We start from the raw sequence: 17,319 nt of genomic DNA, 5'->3' as shown, positions 1-17,319 counted from the left end.
AGCCATCCTGACCCGGTCCATATTTAGCAGCTCAAGAGCACTGAACGTGAGCAGAGAGAGAGAGAGAAAGAGAGAGAGAGAGAGAGAGAGAGAGAGAGAGAGAGAGAGAGAGAGAGTGAGAGAGAGAGAGAGAAAGAGAGAGATAGCCACCCCAAGCCCGTGAACACACTTCTTTGAACCCTTCTGTGTGCGCGCTTATGTTTTTTACAGGGCTTGTTATGGTACAGTCAAGGAATTCATTCTTTTTGTTGACAGGAATTTTTTTCTAACAGCTACTCTTGGTTTTCCCAGGAAATGTTTATGTAACCTTTTAGACCAGTTGCCTTCCATCAATAATTATACACTTTTTTCTTCAGACATTCTTGTTGGCAAAATATGTGAAGTACTGCAGAATTTAGAAGCATTAAAGTTACAAGTGACAATTAGATGACAATTAAAACATTAGCTTGCCATTATTGTGCTTTAAATGAATGAAAATTGTTTGCTATATACCATAATTCACTCACTCAACATATGTTAGGTGACTGTTCTGTCCCAGGTATTGTTACAGAGCAGAGCAATGAAAACACCTATTTGAATAACTGGAAATTTCATAAAGTTTAGAGTAGAAAAAATACAATGATCCATTGACCAACTAGTACTCCAAATACCACTTGCTATGTTGCTGTACATTCTGTCAATATATGTGCTTCAGTCTGAAGATTTTCAGGTTTATTCCCAGGACACAAAGTGAACAGTAAAGTTAATATGTACTCTGGATGAACTATGTGGGAGTCTCATTAGAACAAATCTGACATACTGTCTTCATTCCATAGATTCTGCCCATACTCTGAAATGTCAAAGGTGGAAATTCACTTCAATACTTTAAAAAATGTGTGTCATTTACTTTAGTATTACAATTTGCTTAGTCTTAGTCGAACTGCTTTTGGAGATTCTTATGCACCTGCCAATCTACTTCAAAAAAGACTCTCTTCTTAGGAAAACCAAATTTCCATTTAATGCAAATTTTTAGAAGTGCTGAAAGAACATACTGCTACTGCCTTTTATTGATCTGGGATCAAAGGCAGTGAAAATATTCAATTCCCCAATGATAGTTTTAATTTTAACCAGATCTGACTTCAAGAATAAATATAGGAATGATTATCACTGTACTTCTGAATATCTATTTTTGAATGGAGACAGCTATTTTGTAAGGGCACAAAGTGATTTCCTATTGGGGTTAAGAAAGTAAGATGTAGATACTTTCAGGCTCTACCTGGAGCTCCCCAAGTAAACCATTCAAAATTACTGAGGTCTCACATACACAAATGTGGGTTATCTGTGGTTCTCTAGCAGTGTATAAATCCAAGAATCCAAATCCCCCCAGGTTGTGAAGTAGGCCAGGGAGATAGCTCAAAGGGTTGGACAGCATAAAAGACCCAGTTCCATTCCCAGTGCTGCATGATTCCCCAGGGCAGAGCCAGGAATTGTACTGCAAAGTGTGGCTGAAAAAAAAAGGGAAACAAAGGTAGGAGAATATGAGTATATACTTCATAACTGTTAAAAAGAATGGAGAATGGTTCTTAACATGAATGTGCATGAGAATCATGTGTCACTAATATATGATTTTACTGTTTCAAAATTCAGATTGAGGCTTACTGATTATTAACCTAAATTGAGAATGGCCTAGAAGTATATACAATTTATTTCCACGGATGAATCTAATTCAAATATAAAGCTAACATCCATTTTATTCTTAACATAAGCTTCTGGTTTTTGCATGACAAAAGGTGAAATATTCATGTCTTAAATGCTCTATTCATCTTACGCATATATTTTGAATGACAACACTTAGAATCCAAAAGTTACCATTGTCTCCAGAAGGAACTTCCAAGTCAAAGATAAATCCAACCACTCAAATATAAATATAAATCCACATGCAATGGCCTTATCTTCAAGTCTTAGTAGACTGGCAGTAGACAATTAGACACTAGATAATGATAAATATGTGACCATCTCCTTAATAATTAGAGGCATGAAACCATTTATATTTGAAATTTTAAGCTCAGTTTATTAAGTTCAATGATGAAAGCTCTCAGAAGAATATTCTCCTGAAAATTATTTTTTTCTTAGAAAAAAAGAAAGAAAAATCAACACCCTCTAAGGATAGCCACAGATGCTGTGGCAGTCAAGCCTGTCTACAGAGTAGTCTATTAGTCAGTCAAATCACTCTCTGGGTCAGCTGGATTGTAGTCTGGATCATCATCATCATCATCCTCCAATTCCAAGTCATCCATTTCCTGGAATAAAGACTCATCTACCTCCACGCTGTTTCCAGCTGCAAAAGACGCAAAATTTCAGTCAGTGTAATATTCAGGAAAAGACACAACCCACAGACAGTACCAAACAGAAAGTTCTAAATAAGCCTATGATGTGCAAATTACATTCTAATATTCTACTGCAAGTTCTAACAAGTGATCTGTTTTGCTCAGGAGAAACTGACATATCAGCGCATCAGCACACTACCAGACCAAATTATAAGAGCAACTTCATTTTATTTTTATTTTAAAAATATTTCTTATTTTATATGAATCAACCCCAAACACTTTGAATCCAAAAGCTACCATCGTCTCCAGAGAATTTCAAAGATCATAGTTTAAAAAATTAAGTTATTAAGGAAAGAAAAAAGCTTTTCAAGATGAATTATGTATGACGGTAAGTTAAAGACAATGATGGTATGTCCCAGTTATGCAAAGCTGATGTTAAGTGGGCACGGGATCCATACAAGTAGTTTATCTCTCCCTAGTGACAGTTGTAGTACTTAAATTCAATTCCACTTGCCATTTAATTGATAAATTCAATTTGATCTTTCTGCTCTCCTAGTTTCCCCCTGAAAGCAACATCACACTTTTACAAGATTCCAAATGTCAATAAAAAGCAATACCCAGATTTTACATTAAGCAATTTGATTCTTCAGTCTTGAGCATGTGAAGATAGACTATATAAGGTAGGATATTGCTATGCTCTTAAATCAGCAAAAAAATATTTCTCTGCCTTCCCTCTCACACAACCCACTGACACTTGACTCAATGAGTTTTGCATCATGCTTATTAACAACTAGAAATAAAGTACCATTTGCTAGTAAATTTGGCCCAAACCAAATCTGTCTGGGAGGTTTGAAAAAGGCCTCTCAAAGCAGGTAACATTAAAATATCTGCATAAACTTGATTTCACCAAGATAAAAAGGATGAGTAATTCTACATAGACGTATATGCAAATGCAGAGAGAAAAGATAAGACCTTGAACACTTCTAACCAGAATAAAAGATTCTTGGGGAAGAATAGTAGAAATAAGTACCAGGAGGTTGTCTCCATGGCTTGGAGGCTGGTCTCTCATTCTGGGTAACTCAGGGAAGGGACCACCAAGTAAAATGTGGTAGGTCATGTGGGGGAAGGGTGATGCGGGCCGAATATAGACTAGAGACTGAACACAATGGCCACTCAACACCTTTATTGCAAACCACAACACCTAATCAGAGAGAGAGAACAAAAGGGAAGACCCTGCCATAGTGGCAGTGGGGGGTGGGGGGAGATGGGACAGGGGAGGGTGGGAGGGATGTTGGGTTTACTGGTGGTGGAGAATGGGCACTGGTGAAGGGATGGGTTATCGAACTTTGTATGGGGGAAAACATGAGCACAAAAGTGTGTAAATCTGTAACTGTACCCTCACGTTGACTCTCTAATTAAAAATAAACTAATAAAATAAAAAATTAAAAAAAAAAAAGATTCTTGGGGAGTTGGGGAGGAGGTACACCAAGCAGTGATCAGGAACTCCAGGAACTACTCCCAGCAATACTCAGCCTTGTGTTGCTCAGATCCAGCGAACTGGGAGCCCCCAGGACCACCAGTGATGAGGAGAGAATCACACAGTGCTGGAAACAGGACCTGCGGTGGTCTCCACATACCTGGCATCCCAATCCACTGAGCCAGCTCCCTGACCCAGTAACACAATTGGGGGGAGGGGAAGAAGATACCTGCTGTGGTCAGAGGATTGGGGGAGAGACACCTGGCTGTTACTCAGGGGTACTCTGGCTTGGTGTTCAGGAGTCACCCCCAACAGTGCTCGGGGGATCATGCTGTGCTGGCAATAAAAAACATATAGCCTCACACATACAAACCTACCACTATGCCATATCCCCAGTGACCTAGTGGAAGATCTTAAGAAAAAGTACCTAGAGAGAGCCTCCGCGCCTATTGACTGTGATCCTGAGGTCTCCTAACCCATTTTGGCACCAGAGCGGATGCTTGAGCCATGCATTTTGACTGTGAACTGAGCTACAACCTCGTGCAGCCCGGGGAGGGATTTTTTTCCCTCTCCACCCCATTTTTCTGAGCGAAAATGGCGGCAGCGGCAGCAGCCACGTGGTGAGAGCCACCCTCTAAGACCCCTCCACCAGGAGGTAGGACTTTCTTTAGTGACGTAGCCTGTAGGTGGTCCTGGGAGGGGGGGCATTCCCGGCGCGCCTTCCGCCCAGAGATGAACCGAGAGCCGCGGCTCGAGAAGCAGAGCCTCCGCGCCTATTGACTGTGATTCTGAGGTCTCCTAACCCATTTTGGCACCAGAGCGGATTCTTGCAGCCATCCATTTTGACTGTGAACTGAGCTAAAATATTAGAAACCCAAAACCCAAAACTTAAAGTCTTCACTCTTAGCAATGAAGAGAAATTATTAGATGATGCCTATTCAGCAGGCCTGATTGTTGGGGAAAATTTCCAATCAATAATAGTGAGTTCTGTATGGAAATATGAAATGTACTCAATATATAGAGAATAATGGGAATATCATTAGCTACTTAAATGGGGGGTGGGGTGGGAGGGGGGTGTATTGGGGTTCTTGGTGGTGGAACAGGTGCACTGGTGAAGGGATGGTGGTTTAATCAGTATTTGACTGTGACTTGAACCTGAAAGCTTTGTATTTTTTTCTTGTTTTCACAGTGGTTCAATAAAATATTTCTTTAAAAAAAAAAATAAAGTTGACACCCCCAGTTAAAAAAAAAAAAAAAGAAATTGGAGAGCTAGCTCAGTAAGCTGAACACACACAAAGCAGGTGGCATGCCTGAGTTCAATCCCTCACCCCACATATGGTCCCCTGAGCACCACCAGGATCAACCCCTCAAGCACAGAGCGTAGAGTAGTTCCTGAGCACTGCTAGGTGTGACTTAAAAAAAAAAAAAAGTACCTAGAGAGATACCAGAGGAAGGACAAATGGAAGAACTTTGTGAATCAACTTGTTCCGTTATGCAATAAAGGATCATCAGGGAATCTTAAATAGAAAAGCTACAATTAATATAAGATACCGGAAATTACACCTCGGAGGAGGCAACTACTAGGAAGGTAAGAGTACTAGAAGGTAAGAGCACTAGAAGGAGGAAAATACTGACGCAGATAAATATTGAAAGAAGCTACTACAATAGTACAGTGAAGATTGATAAAAACCAGGAGGAAAAAGAGCTAAAAGAAATTTCAGAGGCAAAAATCAACAGTTTGGGGTAAGCTATTGATATGAAGAGACATTTGATCTATTAAACAGGTAAAGAAGTCAAAAATAAGAGGATAAAGGCCAGAGCAATAGCACAGCATGTATGACCTTTGCCTTGCATGCAGCAAACCCAGGTTCTACTCCTGGTATCCCATAGGGTTTCCCACCCCTGCCAATCAGGAATGATCCCACAGAGTAAGCCCTGACCACGGCCAGGTGTGGCCCCCAAACCAAAAACCAAACAAAAGGACTATGAGGATAGTAAAACTTCTAAAGGATGCAAAAGGATGTAAGACAAAGCTTCTTGGGGTGGAGAAAGTACAGCGAGTAAGACAATGCTTGCTTTGCACATGGCTAACCTGGGTTTGATCCCCAGCATCCCATATGAACTCCTGAGCATCACCAGGAGTGATTCCTGAGTTCAGCAGACCCAGAGTAACCTCTGAATAGCGCCAGGTGTAGCCCAAAACCTCTGTCCTTATGCCACTTCTAGTCTGTTCTTCCTTCTCCATTCCCAAACCCCTACCACCATCACCACTTGGTAATCTCAGTTCTACAAAGTCCCAAAGTTTGCTATCATTAAACACTGTCCATTCCCTTGCTTTGTGATATCACTAGATGAGTGTGATCATCTGGTATTTGTCCTTTCTCCTCTGACTTATGTTGCTTAACCTCGTTCTGTTTCCATATATTTTGCAACTATAGAGGAATAGTAGCATTGTCATCCTGTTGTTCATTGATCTGCTCAGGTGGGCACCAGTAATGTCTCCATTGTGAGACTTGTTACCGTTTTTGGTGTATCGAATATGCCATGGGTAGTTTGCCAGGCTCTGCCGTGCGGGTGGGATACTCTCTGGTAGCTTGCTGGGCTCTCCGAGAGGGACAAAAGAATCAAACCTGGGTCAACCAGGAATTGCTCCTGGCAGTGCTTGGGGAACCATATGGGATGCCGGGGATCAAACCCGTGTCGACCGTGTGCAAGGCAAATGCCCTACCCGCTGTGCTATCGCTCCAGTCCAGAGGAATAGTATTAAGCTGAATACTATTCATTACATGCATACAACATTCTCTTTATTGATTAGCCTATCTTTGGACATTTGGATTATTTCTAGATCTTGGCTCTTAAGAAATCACACATCGTTTTGAGTTAATGACAATCTTCTTGAAATAGATGCCGAGGAGCAATATCACTGGGTCATTTGGGCGGAGTTCCATTTTTCAAGTTTTTGAGAAATCTACACTCTTTTCCACAGATGGTGAACCAGATGACAATTACACCAATAACAAATCAGAGTTTCTTTTTTACTGTACCTCACTGACACTGCTGCATTCCTGACTTTTTAATAACGGACATTCTCACCGGTATGAGGTGATGACATTTTCCTACTACCAGCATTATCCTGATAACAAGTGATGAAAAACAGGTTTTCATGTCTATTGACCATCTGTTTCCTCTTCAACAAACTGTTCATTATTCTCCCTATTTTTTTATTGAGGTTGTGGATTTTTTGTTGGTGAGTTTTGTGAGTGCTTTATCTATCATGGATATTAGTCCTTTGTCAATCAATGGTCTGCAAATATGTCCTCCAATTCAGCAGTTTCTCTTAACCTTCTCTAGCAGACAGTCTGGGAACAAGGTTAAAGAGGCCAGATGCTGGTCTAACAAGTACAGAATCATGGGGTGCTAAGAGAAGTATGGCTGAGTATAGAGCCCAGATTTTTTTTTTAAATATATATATGTGTGTGTATGTATATATATACACACACACATTAAACACATATATACAAACATACATACTTATACATATGTCATATACGTGTGTACATATATATTATATATATATAAATAAAACATTCTCTCTCTCTCTCTCTCTCTCTCTCTCTCTCTCACACACACACACACACACACACACACACACACACACACACACACACACACCCCATAAACTCCATGAGGGCAGAAAGTTTGTCTTTATTATTCTCTGCAGTATAATCAGCAGCTAGAATAGCACTTGTCTTATAGTAGAGGTGAAATAAATATTTGTGGATGTATAGACAACAGAGGAATGTGAGACCGAAAGAGGTTAAGGGTGAAGAAAAAAAAGGAAATTTAAGTGATTAGATGTCCCAAAACAGCAAAAATAGTATGACATGAAAAAGTATTTGATTAGAAAGCATGACAGGCATTCCAGAGTTGATGTTTTTAAAGAGTGCCATGCCAGATCATGGAATAGTTTCCAAGATTTGTTTAACTAGAAATTTGAGGAAAACAAGTCATCCAAGCCGGAAGAGTCTGGTTTACTAGTTGTTAGAGGTTATAACCAATTGTTTTTCTATTGTTATCTCTGATGTTTCAAAACACACTGCTGTAGGTTAAGGTGTAAACTGAGCAAAATGTCGCATTAATTATTGCACATGCATTTCTTTATAAAGCTTTGGGAGAAATTTTTACATTATCATTATGATTGTCATGATTTCTGTCAGTCACTGTCATCCCATTGCTCATCGATTTGTTCAAGTGGGCACCAGTAACGTCTCTCATTGAGACTTATTGTTACTGTTTTTGGCATATCCAATACGCACGGGTAGCTTGCCAGGCTCTGCCGTGCAGGCTCCATACTCTCAGTAGCTTGCTGGGCTCTCCGAGAGGGGCAGAGGAATCGAACACGGGTCAGCCACGTGAGAGGCGAAAGCCCAACCACTATGCTATCGCTCCAGCCCTCGTCATGATTTACCATTAAAAAAACATAGGTGGCACATGTAGAGTTTTAATGTTATCTTACCATCCTCCAGGAACTGGATATCAGACGTGTCAAGATTATGATCTGTTTCAAATAGCTGTTTCCCTGAAAAAAATAAGGAAATGAGTTCAGTTCTTCATCTTCCCTACAGCCCTTTAAGAAGTAGAATAACCCAAGAAAACAAGTGTGAAACCTGATTTTCTTTGAAGTTCAATAAATTTGGGGACTCAGCTATGATGCATATAAAATGTATTTTCATTAAAAGAGAACAAGTGAAAATGGAAACATGCCTACTTAAGCCTTGAAAAAACAAATCTGTTTGGCTCTGTCTCTTCTAACATTAATCCTCAAAGTTATGGTAGCTATATATTGAGATCTATGTACTGAAACACTGATTTATTTATTGGGTTTGGGGCCACACCCGGTGATGCAGAGGGGTTATTTCTGGCTCTGCACTCAGAAATTACACCTGATCCTCCTAAGGGGACCATCTGCGATGTTGGGGATCAAAGCTGGGTTGGCCACATATAAGGCAAGCACCTTACTCGTCATACTATATCTCCTATTCCCCATTGCAATATTGAAATCAAAGACAAGACATAAAATTATTAGGGTCAGGAAACTCTAAATCAAAGATAAGACATAAAATTATTTATTAGGGTCAGGTAGATACTCTTCTCAGTGGTAGAGTATCTGCAGTGCATGAGGCCAATCCCTGGCACTACAAAATATCATGTGAAGAAACATTATCATGTAGAAAGAATGTTTCCACTCTTTGACTTAAATGACTAAGAACATTACTATCTTACAGAAATCACTACAAATGATCCTTTTGCAATATAAAAAATAAATATAAGAGTGTTTGGAGATAAGAGGACATGTGTATCATACCACTTAATTTGCTTTTTCCTGCTTGCTCTTCTTCTTTCATTCGTTTCTTTTTAATTTCTAAGAGTTCTGCATCAAATTTGGCCTTCCAACTTAAGAAATTCTCAATTGTAACAGGAGTGCCATGAAATAATTGCTTAGAAAATAAAAAGACATGAATTAACAGATGAGACAAGTTTATAGAATAAAACTCAATGACCTTCTAGAAAAAAGAACATAACCACTCAAAAAAAAAACACAGAAAAATTAATATTTTAAAATTTTGAAATATTTCATCTGATTTCTGTACTCTACTTTCACTGTTCTTTTTTTATTTTCTTTTTCTTTTCTTTTTTTACTTTTTTGAATCACACCCAGCAATGCTCAGGGGTTCCGGCTGGCTATGCACTCAGGAGTTACTTCTGGCAGTGCTCGGGGGACCATATGGGATGCCGGGGATCGAACCCTGGTCGGCCGCGTGCAAGGCAAATGCCTTACCCGCTGTACTATCACTCCAGCCCCTACTTTCACTGTTCTTGAAATTTACTCTGAAAAAGCACGTTTTAAATTTTTAATTATAAAAACAAAATATACAAGAAATTCACTAACTATACTTTTTCAGAAATTGGGGTTTTCTTTATATTTACTAAATATCTACATCTCTTTGCAAGAAGCTTTATAATCCAACTCTACACCCCTGGTAAAATAATTTATAGTTCTTTATCTTTTTGCATGAATTTACAGATTACTAATTATTCCCCATCTATGCCACCAACCAAATATGGAACTTCTTAAGTTTTAGCTTGTGAAAAGGTTTGCTGAAATTAATTTTATTCTTGTAATTTCAAAGAAATTTAGTGAAATTTCCAAATAGTAAAACAAAACAGATTTAAGAGAAAATTCACTTTTAAATATACCTTTTCAGCTTCTTCTGCTTCCTTTTCTTTTTGTTTTTTTTCTTCTTCTCTTCTAGTTTTTATTTGATCTACAATTTCATTTAATTTTTCTTGTACAGCTGTCACTAAGGTGAATATCATTACCATACCAAGGTTTTCTTCTGCCTATATAAGCAAAAACAAAAGAAATGCACATCTCAGAATAAAACCAGTAATAAAAATAAATATTTCACATAAATCACTCTATACATTTGTGATTACAAATTTAGCATGTTTCAAATCCAGACAATAAATGGCCATATAATATTTGAATATATGGTATATAACATCTTAAATTTTAAGTCTCATAATTTTCAATAATCAATCATAAAGTTATTTCAGTATGTTCTGTTTAATAAAACTACAAGTAGGATTTATAAACTCTTTCCCTACAGCAAATAATACCACTAATTCTTCAGCACGGTTTCATTATTTTTGTTCTTGATGAGTATTTTAAGAGCAATAAAAATGAACTTACACTCTGAAGTCAAAGTGATTTTCCAAATTGGTTAATATAAAATGTAGAGACTTTCATAACTTATCTTTATTTTGTATGTGTTTTCTTTCTTTCAGTATGAACGGGGTTTAAGCCAAACATAAAACCTCTCTAATTTATGAAAGGGACACACAAAGTTATTTGGAAGTTGGTCATTTGAAGGCAGAGTAAAATAAAACAAGATAGCTTGGGCTGGAGCGATAGCACAGCGGGTAGGGCATTTGCCTTGCACGCAGCCAACCCAGGTTCAATTCCTCTGTCCCTCTCGGAGAGCCCGGCAAGCTACCGAGGGTATCCCGTCCACATGGCAGAATCTGGCAAGCTACCCATGGTGTATTCGATATGCCAAAAACAGTAACAGAAATTCTCACAATGGAGACATTACTGGTGCCTACTCGAGCAAATCGATGAACAACGGGATGACAGTGCTACAGTGCTACGTTGTTCATCCATAAAAACGAGGATTTCAATGAGACAAAAAGACAAAACATCCTCCAAAATATAAAATCCAAAATGTCTATAAGTAAAAATAATTTCCAAAAATTGAAGAAGCATTTCATGTCTGAGGCCCTCAATGAGTATTTTTTTAAAACTTTTTATTAAATCACCATGTGGAAAGTTACAAAGTTCTCAGGTTTATGTCTCAGTTATACAATATTCAAACACCCATCCATTCACCAGTGCCCATATTCCACCACCAAAAACCCCAGTATACGCCCCGCCCCCACCTCCACCCCCTACTGTATAACTAATGAATTTCACTTCATTTTCTCTTTACCTTGATTACATTCCATAATTCAACACAAAACTCACTATCATTGTTGGAGTTTCCACCCAAGAGAGACAGACCTACTACCAAGGAAGCATTTGATAATTAGTTTTCCATTGCTGGAAATGAAGAGATATGTAGCCCCACTGCTACAAGTACATAACTCTCTTTTTTTTTTTTCCTTTTCTCTTTTCCCTTTCCCCCCCCCCTCATCCCCCTTCCCACGCCTCATAGTATGGTGTACGCCACGCCGCGTCGGCAGCGTGGGGCTTTTGCTTAGTTCACAGTCCAGAGAGGTGGCTGCTACATTAATAACCTTCAATATTTCAACAAGAACTTACTGTTATTATTTGGAGTTTCCCCCCCAAGTCAGACCTGTTCAAAAGGAACCATTTCACATTGCTGACAATTATAAATGTTAAGTCGCACGGACGCAACTGCGTCCGCGCGGTTTTGGATTTCTGTATAAAGTCCAGGGAAAATTCTGCCAGAAATTGCATAGCCCAGCTCACAGTCCCAGTGCATTGCTGTAAGAAGTCTCTGGAATCAAAGTCTTTAGGCGCAGAGGGTCCACTTCACGCTCAGCGGCTCCAGATTTATCTGGGCCGAGGGCGTGCCGGTTACGCCCCCTTCCCATGAGTTCCTGGAAGCCCCAAAAGTAAAAACCGAATACCTCTGGGTTTGGAGTCTCAGAAGATGGCGCCTACCACGTGGGTGCCGCCAACCCGCTGTTTTCCGTGCAGGAAGACAGGGTGGGGAGGAAAAAAATCCACCCCCTGGTAGCACAGAGTTGTAGCCCAGTTCTCAGTCCCAGTGCATTGCTATTAGATGCTGCGCTGGATGCCCGAATGTGTTAGATCTCTGGAATCAAAGTTTTTAGGCGCAGAGGGTCCCCTCAATGAGTATTAAGTTTCAAATTAGGCCCCAAAACCTTCAAAGGGACTTCCCTACGAACTAAGATAGCTATCCTAAGTATGATTTTTTAAAAAGCCTCCTCTCCTGAGTACCAAAACATATTGAAAGTGCCCACTATTCAGTGCCTTGTATATACCATCACACTGGATTCATCATTGTCTCCACAGAGAACCATACCATCATCCACTTAGATTGAACATTCACATCACAGCCTTTTATCTATTCTCAACTACCATTTAAATTAGTTTACTGTTCACTATCAACTATGCTATTACCTTTACCCTGGAGACCAAGATCTTCAACTTGGAATATTATAAGAAATTCCTAAGTGCTTTTCTTAAACGTCTGGTCTTGGGGCCAAAATGTGACTCAAAAGTATGGAACATGCTTTGCGTGCATTGGACCTTGGGTTCAATCCCCAGAAGAGCCAAAAACAAACAAAAAACAAAAACTCTGATCTGTTGCTCCTGATATCAATTTCTCTAACCATTCAATATACTTATAAGACTAGTCTAGTGGATCTCTTCCTTAAAACTACCTTAATCAGGAATAAGCTCATCTTTTTATTTAAAAAGAATATATTATTTGGAAGTAATTTATTTAATTCTATCACACATTATCACCAATCTCAAATTCTAAGCTTAAGTTCTTAGTATGATGAGAAGTTCTAGAAGGAAGTAAGACTCAAGAACGAGGCAATAGTACAGCAGTTAGGGCTCTTGCCTCTCAGGCAGTAGACCCAGGTTTGATCCCAGCATTCTGTATGTTCCCCCAAGCCCCCCCAGGACTAATTTCTACAGGAGTAATTTCTAAGTGCAGAGCCAGGAGTAACTTCTGAACACTGCATGTAGTGGGCAACTCCTCTGCGCCCACAAAAAAAGGGAAAATACTAATCTCTTCTTTTCCCTCAACTTTCACTCTTTGATAAGCTGGATCTTTACTATGAAATGCTTCTACTCCCTTTATTGTCTGGCAAACTCTTTCTTCAGATCTCAGCTTCCTGAAAACTACCACAATACCTCAAATCTAAGTCCACTCACATAGTATCGACGCCACCCTATTTTCCTTATAAATAAATGACTTCCAGTTCACTAATCATATTCCTCACCATAATATAAAATTTATGTAAGTGCAATGGTATCTGTCACAGTCACATACCTGAACGCTTGTTATATTTCAGAAAACAAATCTCAGTATAATCTCTTTTCTAAAAGTTTACTGTTCTGACAGAAAAGCAAAAATAAGATTCATTCGGGGGCTACACAACTAGAAATCATACCAAAACATTTCCATAAAAACAAAATTTCATAATATGACTATCTTTATCTTGACATGTTTTTCATTCTAAATAAAACTTTCTAGTGCTAGCAAATACGGACAAACAAATGACAATAGAAAAATCATAACTTGGCACAACCAAGTTTGTAGTTCAATTTGGCACTGCATATAAAATCCCTTAGTATGCATACACTTTAACCCAGCAAACCAAATTCCAGAGATCACTGTGCTAATATAACCATCAATAATTTATTCAATTATTCAAAAGGTATCTGATTGTCTCTATGCCAGATAGTAGAGATCAATCGAAACACCTCTGTACGGATTTAAAGGCAGTAAAATAAAAGAGTGTTCAAAGAATTATATAATAGACTGGGGAACTAACTCAGCAGTCAGGGGTATATGCTTTGTATGTGTCTGGATCCAGGGGCACCACTGCATACTCAGCACCAGCAGCAATCTAGACCCATTGGCTGAGTCTCACTGGGAGTGATCCTGGGGTTTCCAGAGAACTGCCTGAGCAACATCCACCATCCAAAAAAATTATACATGGATGGTTTTGTTCCCATTGTCCAGGAATTATTTTTGTACAGAGACACCATTACTGCACAGATAGAAAACTACGAAAAGAAACTATATTTTTTGAAGGGGCTCCTGGGCCACATCCAGCAGTGCTCAGGGACTAGTTCCAACTCTATACTCAGGAGAACTCTGGGCAGTGTTTGGGGGAACCTATGTGATAGCAGCAATGCAAACCATGGTTATGGTGACTGCAGCCATATGCAAAGCACTTGCCTTACCTCAAGTCTATTCCTGGGGCCCTGTAGGATGACATTACTTTGTCCATTCCCCCCCTTGCCACAAGGAGCTCATCCCTGTTTTTCTGGAGTCTAAGCTTACCCCAGTCACACCCATCAATGTGTTCCCGAGTCACTCCCATCCCTTTGTTTATCTGTAACCACTTCTCTAAGCTCTCTTCTCCAAAAGAGTTAATCAGCTTTCCCCTAAAAATGACTCTGCTAATTTGTAAAGTCAGACCTTCCTAGGATAGTGAACTTATAAGTTAATATTGCCTTTCTCCTCTCCTTATGCCTTTTGAATAATTTACTTTAAAGCAATGTCCTTTTTGTATAGACACAAGAAGACAATATTATGCTTTTGTAACTTGGGACTTAACTGGCTTCGAATATTACTCATTCTCGGGTATCTGCTTTCTCCACTTAAGCCTCAGTTGCCCTTAGTTCCTCCCACCCCAAAATCAGGGTCCTGACGAGGGACGGGACAGATCCAGGGCAAGTGGTGAGTTATGTGCTACCCTGGCATCGAGATAGGCCTGGCCAAAGTGCCTAATTCTTAACTATAAGTTAAGAGCTTGATCATAGACAAATGCTGTCATGATCCAAAAGTAATGACGAGACTAGGACCCTGCTAGGGATAGGAAAGACTGATCAGGCCTGAGCACTATAGTCTGAGATCGAGATGGCCCCAGGAGAGCAATTCTATAAGCTTTAATGCATTTCTTATTGTGTCCATACAAAATGATTAATATTATGAATGCTTATATGTTTGCTGGATGAGGAGAAGAGTAACACACTCATGGGACTTCGCCTTTGGGTGGATCCTCTAGCTGAAAGAGAATCAGTCCTTGGAGAAGCATCCCCTGAGGGAAAGGAACCTTACCCCTATAGATTGTGTATGCCCAAAGCCCTCATGCGGGGGGGGGGGGGGGGGGGGAATTTAACTAGGCTGTAAGAGGGGGTTGGGGAGCCAGATCCACAGATCCAGAGAGAGATGCAGAACCAGGAGAGAAGCAGAGAGAGAGAGAGAATGAAATAAACTGATCAAGCAACCAGTTTGGCCTTCTTCCTTCCATCGCCTGCCCTTGACCAACAGCCACACACAGCGGTTCCAGAGCACCGAACACGGGTGGTGAGACAGAACCGCCCAGGGAGCCAGCGAGTGCACACACCCTTTGGCGTGCTTTAGTTTTTTACAGGGCCCCTCTATCAAAATTAATTCACCAGGGGCTGGAGCAATAGCACAGCGGGTGGGGCGTTTGCCTTGCAGGCAGCCGACCAGGGTTTGAATCCCAGCATCCCATATGGTCTCCTGAGCACCGCCAGGAGTAATTCCTGAGTGCAGAGCCAGGAGTAACCCCTGTGCATGGCCGCATGTGACCCAAAAAGCAAAAATTTAAAAAAAATTAATTCACCAAAAATCACGAGGGTAATTTTTTCGGTACTGTAAATTAAACCAAGGACCTCAAACATGCAATTTAAGTGCTCTATACAACTGAGTGAGCCCACTTACTAAAATTTTAAAGTAACAGTTGGAAACAAAAATAAAAATAAATGCTTCATGTGTGTACATACATATGTGTGTATACAGAATGAATTATTTGTAAATATGGTTAAATATGTAACAAACTTTTCCTGCTCTTAAAATTCATGTAATATAGATAACCAACAAAATATACATTATAAAACATAAAATATATTTACTTACCTGTAATTCTAATAATTTTAAAATGTCTGAGACATCATTATCTTCTAGATTTTCCTGGGAGAATATTTCATAAAGGGGGGCTTCATCTGGGTATTTTTCACTATATGTAAACTTGAGTGTAGTTTGGACAGCTAAAGATAAAAGATTGTGATGTGAACATGTTAAAATGCAAATTACAGAGAGGTCATCACCATGCTAAACTAGTAATTAACTCAAAATATGTCAATGGAAAGTACCAAAATAAATTTTCCTGCAAAGAAAAAACATGTTACAATGGAACCAGATAACCAGCAACATAAACAACAAGTACCATAAAAATAAGTGAAAGTAAACTAGGGGAAAACCAAAAATCACTTCAAGCATATAAATATCTCAGTACTTATCAGTACCTAAGCACATTACAAGTCTAAGAAAGAAGAGACAAAAGTCATTCTCTTTCATCTGTTTTGTTTTGCTTTTTTGTCCTTGAAGCTACACCCAGGGGGGCTTAGGGACTCATTCCCAGCCCAGTGCTCAGGGTCCTTCCCAACAGTGCTCTGAGGGACCTTATAAACACCTAGCCTCCAGCAAGCAAAGCATGTACAGTAGCACTCTGAGCTAACTCTCCAGTTCAAGTCATATTTTTTTAGAACCCTCCTTAAAGTGAATGAAAGGTACTGAATATTAGACATAGGAAAAATATTACCATTGGCTCAATCAAGTCCCTACAGAGTCTTATCAAAACTTGAGCACCTTGACATCTCAATAGTCAAGAGAACAGCAGCAGAACAAGTATAATTCCTGGGAGAGTAAAATTAAGAAAACCCTCAAGGAAGTACTTTGGATTAAACTTACTTTCATCATTTTCTCCAGCCTCAGATGCCACAGTTATAGTGAAGCTGGGTGGATTTTCTGATAATACTGCAAGGAAATACACACAGTTATAAAAATATTTCCTAAGCACATGCTTTCCCTTATTAGCAAAATTACTAAGCAGTCTTAGAAATTCACCTCTAGCCTGTATTTCCATTTCTATACAGATTTAATAGTTCATTCAAATGATAAAAACATTCATTGACAAGGGCCAAGGTGAGAGCTCAAAGCTTTTCATGCAGGAGGCCCAGGTACAACCCCCAGCATTACGCAGTCCCCCAAGCAGGGCCAGGAGCAACTCTGAAACAGGAGCCAGAAGTAGTAGAATTCCAGAAGGTATGGTGGTCCAAAAGACAAACAAAAAAGCCTCCATATTTCTACTTTAACCTAGGTTTTTCTTTAATCTGGAAAGAAATACTAGAGTTAAAAAACCCTCTTTGAGGGG

At 39.5% G+C, this 17,319-nt stretch overlaps 1 protein-coding gene across 2 annotated transcripts in view; it reads right to left on the bottom strand.

Moving 5' to 3' along the window:
- Nucleotides 1-1,712: 1,712 nt before the first annotated feature.
- Nucleotides 1,713-17,319, bottom strand: part of RWDD1 (RWD domain containing 1) — a 24,605-nt gene continuing 8,998 nt past the window's right edge. For both annotated transcript variants that reach the window (XM_004614010.3, XM_055137086.1), the window contains 6 exons: nucleotides 16,857-16,922; nucleotides 16,023-16,153; nucleotides 10,042-10,185; nucleotides 9,149-9,281; nucleotides 8,300-8,362; nucleotides 1,713-2,317 (listed from right to left, as the gene is read on the bottom strand). In XM_004614010.3, the coding sequence (XP_004614067.1) occupies nucleotides 2,193-2,317; nucleotides 8,300-8,362; nucleotides 9,149-9,281; nucleotides 10,042-10,185; nucleotides 16,023-16,153; nucleotides 16,857-16,922 (662 nt within the window). In that variant the 3' untranslated portion in view covers nucleotides 1,713-2,192. The remainder of the gene's footprint in view (nucleotides 2,318-8,299; nucleotides 8,363-9,148; nucleotides 9,282-10,041; nucleotides 10,186-16,022; nucleotides 16,154-16,856; nucleotides 16,923-17,319) is intronic.

The sequence above is a fragment of the Sorex araneus genome, chromosome 4 (genome assembly GCF_027595985.1).
Source record: "Sorex araneus isolate mSorAra2 chromosome 4, mSorAra2.pri, whole genome shotgun sequence".
Classification (NCBI taxonomy): domain Eukaryota; kingdom Metazoa; phylum Chordata; class Mammalia; order Eulipotyphla; family Soricidae; genus Sorex; species Sorex araneus.
The sequence above is the reverse complement of the archived record's forward strand: the minus strand, read 5'-3'. Positions and strand labels throughout refer to the sequence as shown.